Source organism: Neolamprologus brichardi, chromosome 7 (assembly GCF_056152115.1).
Source record: "Neolamprologus brichardi isolate AB-2024 chromosome 7, ASM5615211v1, whole genome shotgun sequence".
NCBI classification, from domain to species: Eukaryota; Metazoa; Chordata; class Actinopteri; order Cichliformes; family Cichlidae; genus Neolamprologus; species Neolamprologus brichardi.
Genome location: NC_142110.1, coordinates 53,326,464 through 53,341,705, shown reverse-complemented (window position 1 = coordinate 53,341,705; position 15,242 = coordinate 53,326,464). Strand labels below are relative to the sequence as shown.

The 15,242-nt window shown below is 39.5% G+C and overlaps 1 protein-coding gene across 19 annotated transcripts in view; it reads left to right on the top strand.

The window, feature by feature from the left end:
* Positions 1-1,386: 1,386 nt before the first annotated feature.
* Positions 1,387-15,242, top strand: part of fnbp1b (formin binding protein 1b) — a 55,037-nt gene continuing 41,181 nt past the window's right edge. For 5 of the 19 annotated variants that reach the window (XM_035910361.2, XM_087843839.1, XM_087843838.1 and 2 more), the window contains exon 1: positions 10,149-10,446. In XM_035910361.2, the coding sequence (XP_035766254.1) occupies positions 10,285-10,446 (162 nt within the window). In that variant the 5' untranslated portion in view covers positions 10,149-10,284. Of the gene's footprint in view, positions 1,774-10,147; positions 10,447-15,242 lie in introns of those variants that run through there. The other 14 variants (XM_087843840.1, XM_087843845.1, XM_087843842.1 and 11 more) reach the window with 8 other exon arrangements.

Genomic DNA, 15,242 nt, shown 5'->3' with positions numbered 1-15,242 from the left:
TCAAGTGTCGACTCAGTTTCCTCCATCAGCGACGCGTCTTCGCCTTTGGATTGCACGATGTTTTCATCATCTCCTCCTCTTTGCTGACAGCTAGCTTGTCTCCACGGCAACCGTTGCTGTGAAGACCAGTAGTCCTGATCTAAAATGAAACACTTGTTGTTGTTTAAATTAATTATTATTATTTTTTTTAAATTTAGACCAATGCAAGTGTGATTTTTTAAAAAAAAGAATAGCAACAAAAATCTTAGATGCTGCTCACTGCTAAGTGGCGCTATGGTGAGCTATTTTTTAGAACAGGCCACTGGTGACGTGGTCCTTGTGGCCGTGGGCACCATGTTGGTGACCCCTTATCTAAAATAATAAAATGTTTTGATTGAAATTATTTTGTGTTGTGCTCTGGAGAACCTTTATCATATGTTGATGTACAGTGATATAGTCCAAGAATATAAATATGGAGCTTGACATGAGGTAACATTTCCACTTTAACAAGCACAAAGGTAACAAATAAGACATGGCCAGTTTCATTCAAAGTCCCCAAAAACCGTGCACAATTCAAAACTACTTCAAAATCATTTGATCCTTATTAGTATTTTAATCCAGGCATCACAAACACGATCCCTGTCCTCTTTTTGTAGTGCTTTTGTTTTCTTTTATCTGTGCTGATACGCACAGTGGCTGGACTGGTGTGTCTCTGTTTTCTGCCAACAGATGGCGGTGTTGCTATAGTAACGGAGGAAAGCATAGTGCGTGACTGAAATGTTTTCTAATAAAGACGATCGACATAAATCATCACAATAAATGTGATGGCCATTACAGGTGCCTGATTAGATCAATGTTTACGCCTGGATGATATGTTGAATATGAAAATAATTCCCTATTTGTAACATATAGTTATATTTATACTTAATTAGCGTATATTGTAGGGAACATAAAAATATAATTTGGAACAAGAGGGAGCAAGTATAAGATACTTTTTATTTGAGAACTAAACTAGTTTAGCTACCCTAAGTAGTTTTATGTATAATTGCGCTAGATGACGCAAACAACGGCCACCTGTCGCTACGCAAAGTTTTAAGTAGATAGAAAATATACATCAAACCTATAAGTATGAAACATATTGTGGATCTTGTGAGGTACATGTTACATTAAAGGCGTTGTCGGCGTCATGCGTGATCGCCATGGCTCATCAGACAAGGGCTTGGGGGGGACCCTGACAAAAGACGAGAAAGAAAGTAGGGTTTGTTGGCCAGAAGTTACTCCGAAACCCTCTGGGACTATTCAATGCAACATCTGCCAAGGGTGGCGACCCTTTTCACACCACCCCCCTGCATTCATATAGCATTTCTAAACGGGCTTTTCACTAGTGCAATGACACAGCGAAGAGAGTGAGCGAGCGGAGATATCGGTAAAAGCTTTATTGGACAACCCCGCAGTGACACCCCCCACCAGGCTTTTTTTTCTTCTCGGCTGTGCGCGCGCAGAAGCAGCTGTCATTGGCGCTTGTGCCCGCGCGCTGCATTTAGCAAGACTATCCTGTTTGAAGATTATGCTGCAGCTCTTGGCCATCTTGTGTCAGACAGGATGAGAGTGTGAAAAAAAAAACCTACAAGGAGAGGAGCGTTTTTTTTCCTTCTCAGCGTTGACAGGCGAATACCACAGAGGCAAAAATCACGTCTGCTATCGGCGCTGTGTGTGTTGGAAAGACCTCGTACGAGCTGTGGATTATTCCTAGGACATCACACTGAAACCATGAGCTGGGGGACAGAGCTATGGGTGAGTCCTGGTGCACTTGTAACGTTTGCTCTCGCTTTATCATTGAGTCCGTGTGCGTGCGTATAACGGTTCTCAGAATAAACACGCGTGTGACAATGCGCAGTACCCCGCTTTTTTCCGCTAAAAACGATGTCCAGCGAGCACGTCTTTATGCGTGTTAGTGTTCGATGACATAAGCTAAAGGGGGGCTAATTTGTAGCAGTTATTTCTTGAGATTGTGTGTTTTATTACTACGAGGTGGTATGGTGTTGTTAGCAAGAAGGGGATGGTGCATAAATATGGGCAGCTAGCGTTAGCTCGCCATCCATTTTAGTTTACATTTGAGCCTTTCAAACCACGCTTTTGCACACACCCCCTCGCAATATAACACGGCAATTCCCGTTTCCCAGCGCAGACAAATCGTTGTGGCTGTTTGTTCTCTTTGCGGCGACGGTTGCCTTTTTTTCTCTTTGCTTGTTACCGTGTAATGCGTGGCTAACCCGCAGATAAATGCGCACATCTCACAGGCTGCATTATCAAAGCAAACAGAGGAAGTAGATAAGGTTAAGTTCCCCTAGTTGTGCATCTCTGATCGTGAGGTTACTAAAACCAGAGGCAAATGTTGAACTCGTTCTTCCACTAAGTAGCAGGTTACACTCATTTCACTACTTATGGATTTATTACAGTCGCTACTTTTAAGCCCCCAAGCTGTGTAGTTATTTGCATTCTCTAAAAAGTATTTGCATCTATAGAGAGATTTCAGATAGATTTTGAAGTAAAAAGTTTTGCCATAGTAGCTATTTCGAAATAGCAGGTTAACGCAGGTGTTGCTAATCACATTAGCGAAGGATCAGAGGTGTAATTAATGTGATTAGTAACACCTGCGTTTATCTCTTATTTCATGTCAAGATAGTTGCTGTGAAAAAAAAAGAAACCGCATACTACATCGGCCTGGCTGAAAAGACAATAATATGGTTCCTGGAGTCACCAAGACCTTTATGAGCAGCAGCAGAAGACAAAGTAGAAGCCCAGTGACCCGACTACAATAAATTCCTCTACCATGATGTCACTTTTAAGCCTATTCCTCTTTGAAATTGACTTTCAGGCAGTGTTGAACTTCTTACAACCTGGAAGTAGCCCTCATCAAGCTAGCTTGCATTTCCTAATTTGTATTCAGACACATGCTCACACTTGTAAGGCAACCCTGTAAAGAAAAAGGAAAAAGCAAAGCAGTAATGAAGATTACAGCACCCTGTCGGATTCTTTTTTTTATGACTCGATAATAGGTAGTTGTTGCAAGTGTGAAAGAGTGATTCTTCTCCCCCCGGGAGGTGCTTGCTTGTTGGCTGTTTCACAATTAATTGCACGTTTTAAATATAGCACACGTGCTAGTTTGTGCTTTGGCACAGACATGCATGAAGCCAAGCACGGAGTATAGATTTGAACCCGCCAGGAGGGTCAGAGTGTATTTACATAAACTCACGTTGCACCGTTTTTCATGCAAATATTTATTGCAAACACAGCTTCTTTTAATATGAGGTGTTCAGCTTGAGAAATTTATTTGCTTGGTTTTTACCTGTGTGCAATACATCACATTACAGTCTCTTTAGGATTGCAGCTTGGAGCCTTTTTGCCCTGACACAAACAGCACTCTAAAGTCAATGTTATAAGTTTGAATTTTTTTCTTCTAGTAGACATCAAGGGGTCTGGAGATAGTTAACGTAGGGATGTTTTTTCATTTCAGAAAAAAAAGGAGGGGGAGCCACTCACTGAATTCTCCAGTAATTTACCTGGTCCAAAGTTCACAAAGAAAACCAATGGCACTCCACATTTTTTTTGCAGTTTTTCTGCTCTCTGTGTATTTTCACTTTTGTACCACAATGCTTGGCCGACAAATGCTATTGCCTAGGTAGTTATGCATAGCCAACATACCCTTGAGGTACTTTACAGACTTTCATGTGTACCTTTTGGTCTGGAAAGCATTTACAAGTTTTTAAACGTAGTCTGGCTTTTTGCAGAGAATAATGTATTACAACCAGATGCTTGCTTTTTTTCTTAGCAGGCTGAATAGAGTCCAGACACTTGATTCTTCAACATGCCATAGGGATGCAGGCTGATTTGAGCAGTGCTCTGCAGGTGGACAATGCACACAGCTAATTGGGCTGTCGTCCCAACCCAGCAACCTCAGCTATGCTATTGGGGCAGCACCCACACTTTTAAGTAGAACAAGGATGTAACTAACCAGTATGTTGTTGGTTAGATTGCATGTACATTTAGTTGTGCCCTGCAGCTATGCACGATCTTTATTATGTACAATCCAGTTACTTTGATGTTTATTAAACAAATATAAGTAGACATCCCTCACATTTGAAGAGCTATAGGCAGAAAAGTTTTCACAATAAAATGGTTATCATAATAACTGTTTTAAGATGAGTGCACGGTTTCTGGCAGTGTAATATGAGCATTAGCTGTCACAAGGCTCGAGTGTAATGTTGCACTCACTTAATGCAACGCTATCCATTTGCTATAAATCTAGAGAGAACAGCATAGCTGAACATGAATGGATGAATATCAAAAATTCTGCTTGCGTAAACCATCCATTGCTTAATCATTGCAGCTGTAGTTATTAGCCTGGCACAACACAAAGTACTGGACATTAGCCTTAAAAGGAGCATGCAGCGTGACAGATGAAGGTTGAGTCACGACATGCACTGAACTTTTTCAACAAGCTCATCCTGTTGTTTCTCGCTTTGAACAGGAAAGTGTATGATATTTCAGGAAGTGAAGTAAAAGTAGAGCACAGTTTCTAAACTCTTAGCCACATGGTGAGGTAGTGCAAACAGATCTTATGGCGATATTTCTCCCTTTGCTGCTTTGTGGAGACAGTAGAGTATAACTGAAACTTTATCACAATAGAGAATAAAGTGTTAGCAGAACTGTATCAAATTACTTTTGTGGCTTGCAAATGTGAGCGTTAGAAAGATTAACAGGGTAAATAAATGAACTTGACTTGTGGTGGGTCTTTATTGTTTGAACTGCATTACTCACAATGAGTAAAGCACCAACCAGTCAACTCCAAAATGTTGAATACCTTTGGTGCAACATCACAGCACTGATAATAGCATTTACTGTGTTCTTAAAGAAAGGTTTTGAGAATGTTTACTGGCATGCCATCACACTCATGTCCTTGTCACAGTACCAGTTAGTGTTACAGAAACAGTGTGTCAGAAGAGCCTTGCTGTGGTTTGCAACATTATTTCTAAACAGCATTTGCCACTGACAATACAACCTAACCAGGATATTAAACGTCATTACATTCTGACAAAATGCTATAAAAAGTAAGTTGGCATCAAAGTCTTTGCAAGATTGTTAGGAAATAACTGGCTTTCTTTTTGTGAAAGCAGAGAATTGAGTAAAACAATTAGAATCACATGCATGCACAAAAGGGAATAAGCATTATGTACAAATGTGACCGAATGGAACGAAACAAGAAGGAAGTCAAATGTGGTCTAACTTGTGACTGTTTCAATGTGGACGTGGTGTCAGAAAAAAATTAAAATTAAAATTTTGTTCCTAACTATAGAGGTCTTGTCACCTTTAATTAAAAAAAAAAAAAATCTAAATCAAGTCAGATTGAAGTATTGAAGAAAGCAAGACCGCAGCATTTCCTCTGAGATGTTGCTCAGATGCACAGTGTAGAGCTGGTGCTTTAAGCTGCAGAGGTGCTACTATATGAAGATCAATGAAAGAAGAAGATGCACATAATATTCTCAAAAACCAAAGTTGCATAGCTGTGAAAACTGAAAAAAGAACTTAACCTCACCTTCTGGCTTTACAATGTGACTATAGAGCTTTCCATTATGACACACCTTGAATGTTTCACTTCTCTCATGTGGATAATTTGGGAACTGGACAGAAGCTGCTTTTCTCACATTTATGTTGGAGTCCACTAAGTCTGCACTGCCTGTAGGATGTAAAAGTGTCTTTTCCTGTGACATAACTAATTGATGAGGCAACATGGACAAGGCTGAAACTCTACTCAAAGAGCAGCAGCTTAAGGTGAGTTGAGCTTTACAGAAGCCTCACTGGATTTATGAATGAAGACACAATATCCCACAGAAGTGAAGTGCACTTTCCCAGTTTCTTTGATCGTGCATTGTATTGTATTGCCAGTTTCACCCAAGACATGGATCTGTGTATTGGCCATCAAAAGGGAAAGTTGTACAGTTTGGAGAGGATTTGTAAACTTGCTTGCTTTCTCTTATATTTTTAATTGGAAATTTTAAGTCAGCACCTGATGGTTTTAGTCTTGCATTTGCAGCAGTGAAGTATTCAGGGCTCTTTTCCTGGTGGTGTTTTTGGAGTCTAGTGTTAGGCAGATATTTCCCCAGTGTCTTCTGCTGTTCCATTTCATCTTGATTCAAGCTCCCCTGGGGTCTAGCCTCATCCCTCCTGGTGTTCTATTGATATTCAGGGCACTTCCAGGACTGAAACCTGAGCTAGCTTGTTTCTTTCTATCAGTGTGTTGGAGTCAGTGGGGGTCAGAGCCTGAAACCCTTGGCAGACTACAACCACCATTGCTCTCACCATTAAATCTTGTACCCGTCACCACCCACCTGCTGACTCAGCGATACCACTTCCAGTCCATTTTCTCTTCTCCTCCTCCTTTAAGCTCTTGTGATGCTAAAACAAAGATGAATGAATCTGGATTTGTTCTAAAGGCTCTTAAGGAGTGAAGAGCAGAAGAAAGCGGTATTCATACAGAATTGGCTCACAGCATTTTTTAAAATTATCTAGACCTGATCTGGTGATTTAATCTAGATCTGGTGATTTAAAGTAGAATTTGATTTGATTCCCATTTGCTGGTTTCTTAAATGTGAAAATTTGGTGCTTTTCAGATGACACGTGACTTCCTCCACAATGGGAGCGGTTTAGGCTGTTTTGTCATGTTGTCCATGGAAATGTGACTCATTTCCTCCCACCACAGAGTGTAACTGTAACCTCTAATCTTTAGTCACCACCTCTTTTGTTATTTGTAAAGTCAGACTCTAATCATTGCTGTGACAGTGGCAAATATACAGCTGTTGAACTGCAGTCACTCCAAGTTGACATGTTGCCACCTGAACCTTGTAGCTGTCTGTATTATCCTAATTGCTGTTATATTGTACCGCATACTGTAAGTGTGACTTGTAGTGTTGGTAGTGTATTTATTGTCTGTTATTTTTGCGGCTTTTACATTTTGGTTATCCCCAAAGACAAATTGTATGTGATAGCACATCTAGGAACCATCAAGGTTTGTGTGTGTGTGTGTGAGAACGTGCTGAAAAGATGAGTTTAGTGGTTGTTGTGAATGCACTTCCTGATACTTTGCCTTCTGGAAACCTGTTCATTTTTATTCAAGATGTGCTCAGACCATATTATCAGTTACTTCAAGACTTTATTCATGTCAAATGATTTAGTGGTAATAAAAACTGGACCATGCAGACATCCAGTTACTACACGTTTGTCTCCCACTTTTTTAACTGCGGGACTCCATTTCTACCAATTACTCTAGACCACTCATACCTTTCTTTAATATTGCTCAGTAGCTCTGGTCTCTTATGCTCTCTTCATGTTCACTCGTTTGGAAACAGCTTTAAAATACTGTTTGTTTGCTTTGACCATGTCAATACAGCATTTATGTGTTGTAGTTTTTTGGGGGGGATGCACCAACTTCTTAAACAGGCATTGGTTCATCAGTCTCAGTCCCTTCAGTGTTGATTATATCTGTGATATTCCTCCCTTTACAGTTAGAAGAAGAAGAAGAACTGACTTCATATTTTATGGTTAATACGTAACTGTGTGAGCTTTTTTGAGGCTTCCTTGGAAAACTACAGTGTTGTAATGGATTCTGCTGTTGCAGGATTCTGCATTAAACCTATTTTGTCTCAGCTAGACTGGTATTTTGAATAAGGTAGAAGGTAAATTGTGTGCACTTACATTAATAATTAATAGTTAATGATGCCAGACGGAGAGGACAGAGAGCACTGATTGTAGTGTAAAATAGCTTTAACAGTAAATGCCATTTAAATCTTTAACCCTGATTCCCATTCAGTAACAGCTATGTCCCTCACATTTCTCCCTGAATAAGTGTTGCCCTCCATATACTGTACATTAAAATAGAAAACACTGCATAGAACTTAGAATTGTCAATGTGTTTTTTGTGTGTAAGTGCCTCCATGATGAGTAATCTGCCTGTCTTGTCAGGCAGCCCCTAAAAAGAGGCATATTTACTCATATCCTGAGATGAGGCATGTTAGGGTGGAGCGAAACGACTGCCACATAATTTAGAGATTGCCTGGGAAACTGTAGCACATATCTCAGCTCATTTAGATAAGTGAAAGTACTCCATGTTCCCTAAGGCCTTTACCTTGTGGAGAAGTAGTACACATATATTAACATGAGCTTAAAAGAGAGAGAAATGAATGGATTTATAAAATCCAGTTATGGTCCCACAGTTTGTGTGGCCTGTTAGCAGATTACTGGCTTTTGTTTAGCTGTGTTAGTTTAACAAGTACACTAGTGAAAAACAGCGCTCTCTGTTGTATTTGCAACACTCCTCCTTGACTGCGCTAGCAGTAGTTGTATGACTTCACTTTTAAATTGTGTTACGCCACTCAAGTATAAATGACTTCTTGCTGATGTGCGCCTTCACCTTAAAGAAAGTGGTTTGACCCTTGTTATCTGAAGCTAAGCTGGAGTGAGTTGGAAGCATTTGCAATAAATGTTCCATGTCACTTCTGAAGATAGTCTCTAGCAAGACAGTTGGGTCAAAGTGTAAAATACATAAGATGCAAACATGTTTAATCTAGTCTCTCATTTACAACCACAATGTTTGCCAGCAGACGTAATTATAAGGCAGTGCAATTTGTTTGTGTGTGTGTGTGTGTGTTTTTTTTTTTAATTACATAAGTCCCATGGCAGCCATAATTTGATTTTAAGACTGACACTTGTTGACAAAGATGTGCAGTAATCTCAGACATTATAGTTTGAGCCACTGCAAAGGAACATGTTGTTAATATGTTATTCAGTGGAAAGTATTTAAATCGGGCATGTCAGGGCAACATGTAGCATGACTGCCTTGAAACCCGGCATCTATACTATTAGGGACAGCTGAGCAGGGGTGTCATTTAGAACCTGATGTCAGTATTAACTCACTGCTTTGGCATGTGTCTGTATTTATTTACCAACAGCAACCTCTGGGCCTGTAAAAATGAAGCCAATGTCCAAGTGCCAAAGGTGCATTTCCTTAAATGGCCAATTAAGGCTGGTTCCAAAGATGAGCAATCTGCCGCTGTGCAGTTACCACTCTCATTTAAAGTGTCTTCACACTTAAAAGTTATTTATGTTTGAGACATGGTTGCTTTTAATGCAAGGTGGGTGCTGAGACTGTTTTGGTGCATGTTGGAGCTTTTTTAAGCTCCTTATTTTACATTATCTGACACTAGACCGACAGACACCGCAAGAAGTCTTTTCATAGCTTATTTATTTATAGGGGATGAAATTCTAGTTGTATTTTTTCTATTTTAGCAATGACGAGAGGGATTGTGTTTTTGTAATACACCCTTAGCTATGGATGCCTTGAGCTGGTCAAACTGGTGATAAGTTTGACCAGCACTGCCATTAGCACTTAGCACTCCTCTCATAATTTAGCTGCTAAAAAATAAAACAAAAAGTAGCAATAGTAATTATGGCTGAAATCTTTAAAACAGTAGTTCAGGTAACGAGTTCACAGAGGATCTTTCCTATGTGCTATAATAGCATATATCTGCAATAAGATAATATCAGAAAATGCTGGTATAGGTTTATTCAATTGCAAGTTGTTTGCAAATTAGAGTGCCAGATTTAGGTAAAGTATAGATCAGCCTATATGTAATGGACAGTCAGTACACCTCTTGCTTTAGTGATCCATTTATATAATCTTATGAAGCTTATGGACAGGGAATCTATCACAGTTAAATGTAGATAACATTCAGCTTGAAGAAATGAGACATGATTATCAACTGACAGACTAAAATATAAATTCATTACAGTTCATTCAAATTGGGCATTTTCCAAAGTTCAAAGTTTCCTTCATTCCACAGACCGTGTTATATAAAGAATTAAAGAGCTTTATCCTCCAAAAAGAAGAAAAACAGCTCAGCAGGAACAATGGCTAATGTGTGTTTGCAGGATTAGCCACAAAGCAGCCTATAGGGTAGTAAAGGTAGAAGGGGGTGTAGTAATCAGATTAATGACTTCATGGTTTAATCAAGTTCTGTGCTAGTTCCTTCTCATTATGCTTCTTATTCTTGGTGCATTCTCGGAGTTTACACTGGCCCCTGTGAAATGAAAATGTTTGCATATTAGGTATTATCAGGAGTCTTTGCACCACTGTATTCTGGATCTTCAAACTATCAGCACTCAATTATTATTCCAGGACAGGTTTTTCTTTTCTATTTTATCCCAGTGAGACGGATTAATTTGCGACTTATTTTCCTATCCTGTTGCTTCATGAAAACAGTGACCATGTTGCGGAGAAGAAGTGAGTTTTTTGTTTTTCTGGACAGTGCTCTTTCTGTGATTACACAAAAAGAGGAACAGAAAGAAGAGCCACCGCTGAGCCCTAGTGATGAGTATCTACAGGTGCTACTGCAGATGAAAACGACCAGTGCTGTAAGTCAAGTATTTCTGACTTAAGTCATATTTGCACAGTGATTCATTTAGTTCAGACAAACAGCAGGATTAGTCAAAGGTATGGGTAACAGTCATAAAGGGTTCTGATATACTGTTGGAGTGAAAAAAGAGACGCCGAGCTGCAGCAGAACTTTTCATTTGATGTCCAAACTTTCCTTCTTGAGTTGGCTATGACTAACAACTGACATGCAGAAATGACCTGTTACATAAATGCCACAAGAAGCTCTTCTTATTAAAGGAGCAAACCTATGAGAGCTCATACTTCTTATCAGTGTTACAAGACAGAAGTAAATAACAAGCTAGCACAGTAAAAAAAAAACACTATAGTTTAAAGCAAGAGTGCGTTATGCACATGTGCATGAATCGACTTCCATTCATAAATTTTCAGACCATCAGAGGAGTTATTTCTATAAATACCTGCAGTGCATGCAAACAAGAGTTGTTTTACGTAAGGTCATCCACCGCCTCAAACAGCTGTTCATATTTTACAGGAAGTTTTGCATGTATGGTTGGCGGCACATGTGTGCATTTGCCCTGGACACGTGTGCCTTGTACTTTCACAGTTATTTTCATATTACCTAACATGAGACAGTTGATAGCTGATCCTAAAAAGTGATAATAAAAATTGTTTTCATATCATCATCAGTTTTGTTGTTGTTGGTAAGGCTGAGGCAGGGGGGCACTGTATTTGAAGAGTGTTCTACCTGCTAGTCTTTTTTGGCTTTAATTCATTATGAGGACATAGGTAAATTTAGTGTGTGTACCATAATAAGTCCTTTTAACCCAAGTTATGATGCCTCTGAGTGTACTTTCTTTCTTCAAAGTTGCCATTGCCCGTAAGTTTGCAGGTAGGCTACTTATTGACTTTTGTAACTCACTGAATTTTGTGCTATTTAAATATGAACATATGTTGCTACTCCACGCTGCAGCTGGTGGAGCTGTGATTGAATACGTGTACCATTTACAAAACTATTATAAGACCAAACCTACTTTGAAGTAATCATCATAATTTCACACTCAAAGTCTTAAACATTTAACATTAAAGTTAGTGTAACATCCTAACACAGACCCGCTTTTAGATGGTGTTTGATAATGATTTTGTTCATAGTTGGAGACGAGTGAGGAGTAACTACAGCTCGTGCTGCAGATGAAAATAATTTTGTTTTGAGCGGTAGTATGCAAACTAATGCAAAATTTACACTTGACTGCTTATTTTAACAAAATGAACCAAAACACATCTGTGACCTGGTGTCAGGTAGTTTTCAGCTGACGTAAAGTAAACTTTCAGTAATTTTACTAATTAAGCCATTTGGTTTGGGGGAATTTGTTTACCACAGTTGTGAAAACACCGTGGATTTAAAGATGTAGCTCTTTAGTTTAAATCAATCGTGACCAATTTCTCCTCCTGGACTAGGGGGTCATACCGAGCTATGGAGGCATTGTTCCACCCCACTTTATTGGACAAAGCCTGATGTGTGTCAGAGAGAGGGTTTGGCATCTCCACCAAATATTTGTTCTTGCAGCTGAACGCCCACTGTCGTGAGGAGGCACAAGAAAACGCTGCATTGACCCACTCAGGGGGACATCAGTTTTCACTCCATCTCTGAGGGTGGTGCTTTTGTCTGGTCAGTAAAAATCTGTATGTAACGTTCTGAATAATCACTTAATAAACCAGACCAGGACATTTTGTGCAACTTTGTTTTTTTAAAGTTGAGGCTACATTTGGTAGAACAATAGGGCTATTTGTTTTTTTTCTTTCTTTCTTTGGTGTGACCCTCACAGCTTAATGACCAGTTATCAGTGAAAGTAGATTCTTCCTCACTCTTCTCATTCGGGACAGGGTTTGTCAGCTAATGAGACTCAAAATAGCTCGCTCATATTTCCCGTGATTAGAGTTTAAAGCTGTTCTGATACCCATAACACTAGTTTGGTGTGAAACAAAACAAAAACCTCTGCAACTCAGACAGTCAGTGGTCTGTGTAGGAATCCCTGTCATTATATACCTTGCATGATTCGCTTCCACCAGCAAAAGTCTAGACAAGTCGAAAAGAAAGAGCTCCTCCTTTGACAGCACAGGCCTGCTGTTCTTGCTCTTCAGTCAACGCATTGACCCTTCAAAATAAAGGCAAAAGCATCCATGGACTTTTGCACTGCTCCCTCTCTAGGTGAGCATCTGTCTCCTCGACCTCTCCGGGTTACCCTCTGTGCTCGTGTGACCTCATCACTTTCTGTTCTTTCTTTTCATTCAAAGCCTTTCAGTGGGTGGTTGGACTTCTTATGTTTAAAGTTGAAATTCAATTAAAGGCTTAATTGGAATTTTGTAATTGCATAAATAAAAAAAATAAAAAGCGATGCATCAAAATTCATCATCAAAATAATTTCAGTAAAACGTTTCCCAGTGGGGATTTATTGTTATTTTTAATTCATTTTTCATTTACTGTAGAATTGACTACGTTGCAGAGAGAAATAAATGAAGCACATTATACAAACTCTTTACTAACAAAACAAAGCCAAACATAATTCATACTTTCATTTTTTAAAGTTATTAGTCTGTTATTCCTTTTCATGTTCTTTCCTCTGAGTTGATGAGTGAAATAGCCCCCCCTCGCCCCTTTTTCTTTATTCCTGTGCTTTAATGGCATATTGATTTTTACTGTGATCAGCAGAGCAGCAAACTGACCTCTTCAGAGTTGGTATGAGTCCAGTAATATAAGAAGTGTGCCCAGAAGTTTGCTGATGTAACACAGGGCCTGTTTCAGGTGCTTTTTCCATGATCTCATTATCCTGGCTGTACAAAAGGAGAGATAACTATGCTAAATGGTTCCCTTTTGGTGCTCCCTGCATTCCTTCATGAAGTGAAAAGTCTAGGGCTGTCCTAAATACTCACATTTAGCTTATAAGCTTTGGTAGTAATCAAAAGCAAATATCTCAATCTTTAACAAAACCTGGGGAGCAGGGTGCTAAAGATGATTGATCTGATGCCTTGTTCTTTAAACATAATTTTTTATTTTAGGCTAATTATTTTAATTGTTGATTCTAAGCTTACTAAATATCTGAATGTAAGTGTGCTGATACTCTCTACTGTCTGCTGTTGAAGAAAGGAGAACAGACAGTAGGCCAGAAAATAATTTTTCTGCTTCAATACTATTTGTATATGACTTTACTACATTTCTTGGTAAATGGCCTGCATTTGTATAGCGCTTTTCTAGCCCCAAAGCGCTTTACACTACATTCAGTCATTCACCCATTCACACACAGGGGATGGCAGCTACATTGTAGCCACAGCTGCCCTGGGGCGCACTGACAGAGGCAAGGCTGCCGGACACAGGCGCCACTGGGCCCTCTTCCAGTAGGCATTCATATGAGGTTAGTATCTTGTTAGTATCAAGGATATTTGGCATGCAGCCAGGAGGCAGCCTGGGATCGAACCACCGACCTTCTGATTAGTGGCTGACCTGCTCTGCCACTGAGCTACAGCCACCCTGTTCTCTTGACAGTTAAAGAAATTTATACTGCTCAAAAGGTGCATTTGTTATTCAAAATCATTCAGTGGTTAGGAACTGATTATTAGGATAAGATAAAACTATTTTATTGTTTCCCATAGGATAGATAATAAAATCTTCATAGATTAGGCCACTGTTGCATCCAAAAACGCGTAACATCAAAGATAACAAAAACCCCTGAGTGGATTACTCCAAATCCCTTCAAATAGCTCTTATTGCTAATTTGTTATGATAAGAAAAGAAGCCCCTTCTTTCAGTTGAAGGAAGAAGTGTAAGGCATACAGCATGGAAGCAATGAAATGACCTGGAAGATTTTTATTTTAAAGCTACTGAGACCCAGATTGGGTTAAAAGATTAGTTTTGACTTTGAATACCACTAAATTCATAGCAATTGTGAAATTTAGCCTGAGGTCTTCGTGAGGTTTGATGTAATTACACCGGTTTTCAAAAGCTCTGCTATGATCAGAGAGGTTGGAGTGATATTTTAAGGGCCTGAATGTTGATGTTTGAAGTTTTTTTTTATACCGGTCACTGTTCACATATAACTTGTGCCCTTTTTTTCATTAGATTTTGCATAGAGGGAGAAGTTCCAACCACATAATATCATATATTGTTTACAAAGTGAAATATTTCTGTGAATTTAATCCAAGAGGAATTTGTAACCATTCCAGTGAAACTGGCTCATCTTTGCCTCAGATGCAGGGCTCGCAAAATCACTAGCCCGACGTCCCGGGACTAGCGATTTTTCCAGTTGGGCTACCAAAATCTATCTCTGCCCTGCCCGTCGGGCTATCGTAGGAAGGAAAAATATATGTCAATGCTTTTGCATTCTTTCGGAAATGTAGCTGGGTAATTATGTCATTGGCATCGGTGAGCCAGAATTTGTGCTTGTTTTTTGCTTTCACTTTGCAATCGCGCGAACTGTGTATAGAGAGCGACAGCACTGATTGGTGAGTGACGATCATTTGCGCACCAATTCCTCTGACATCGTCTTATCAATCGTTAGCTTGCTATGCAAACATGACAAGTGAAATCTCCCGCAGCAAGCTTAAACACGTGAGAGGTTGATCGCGCAGAGAATCGCTGAGCGTTATGTGAGTGCCTGTGTAAAAGCAGCAGAATATATATTTTAGTTCTGCTGAGCCAAATAAGACAGGTCAGGGTGAAGAAGTGACAGCCAAAGAAAAGCTTACCACAAAACGGAAAAGTTATGGCAAATCAGACTATAAGGCAAAAAGAAAGTGCAGCTTTATGGTTTCATGGACAAAAGAA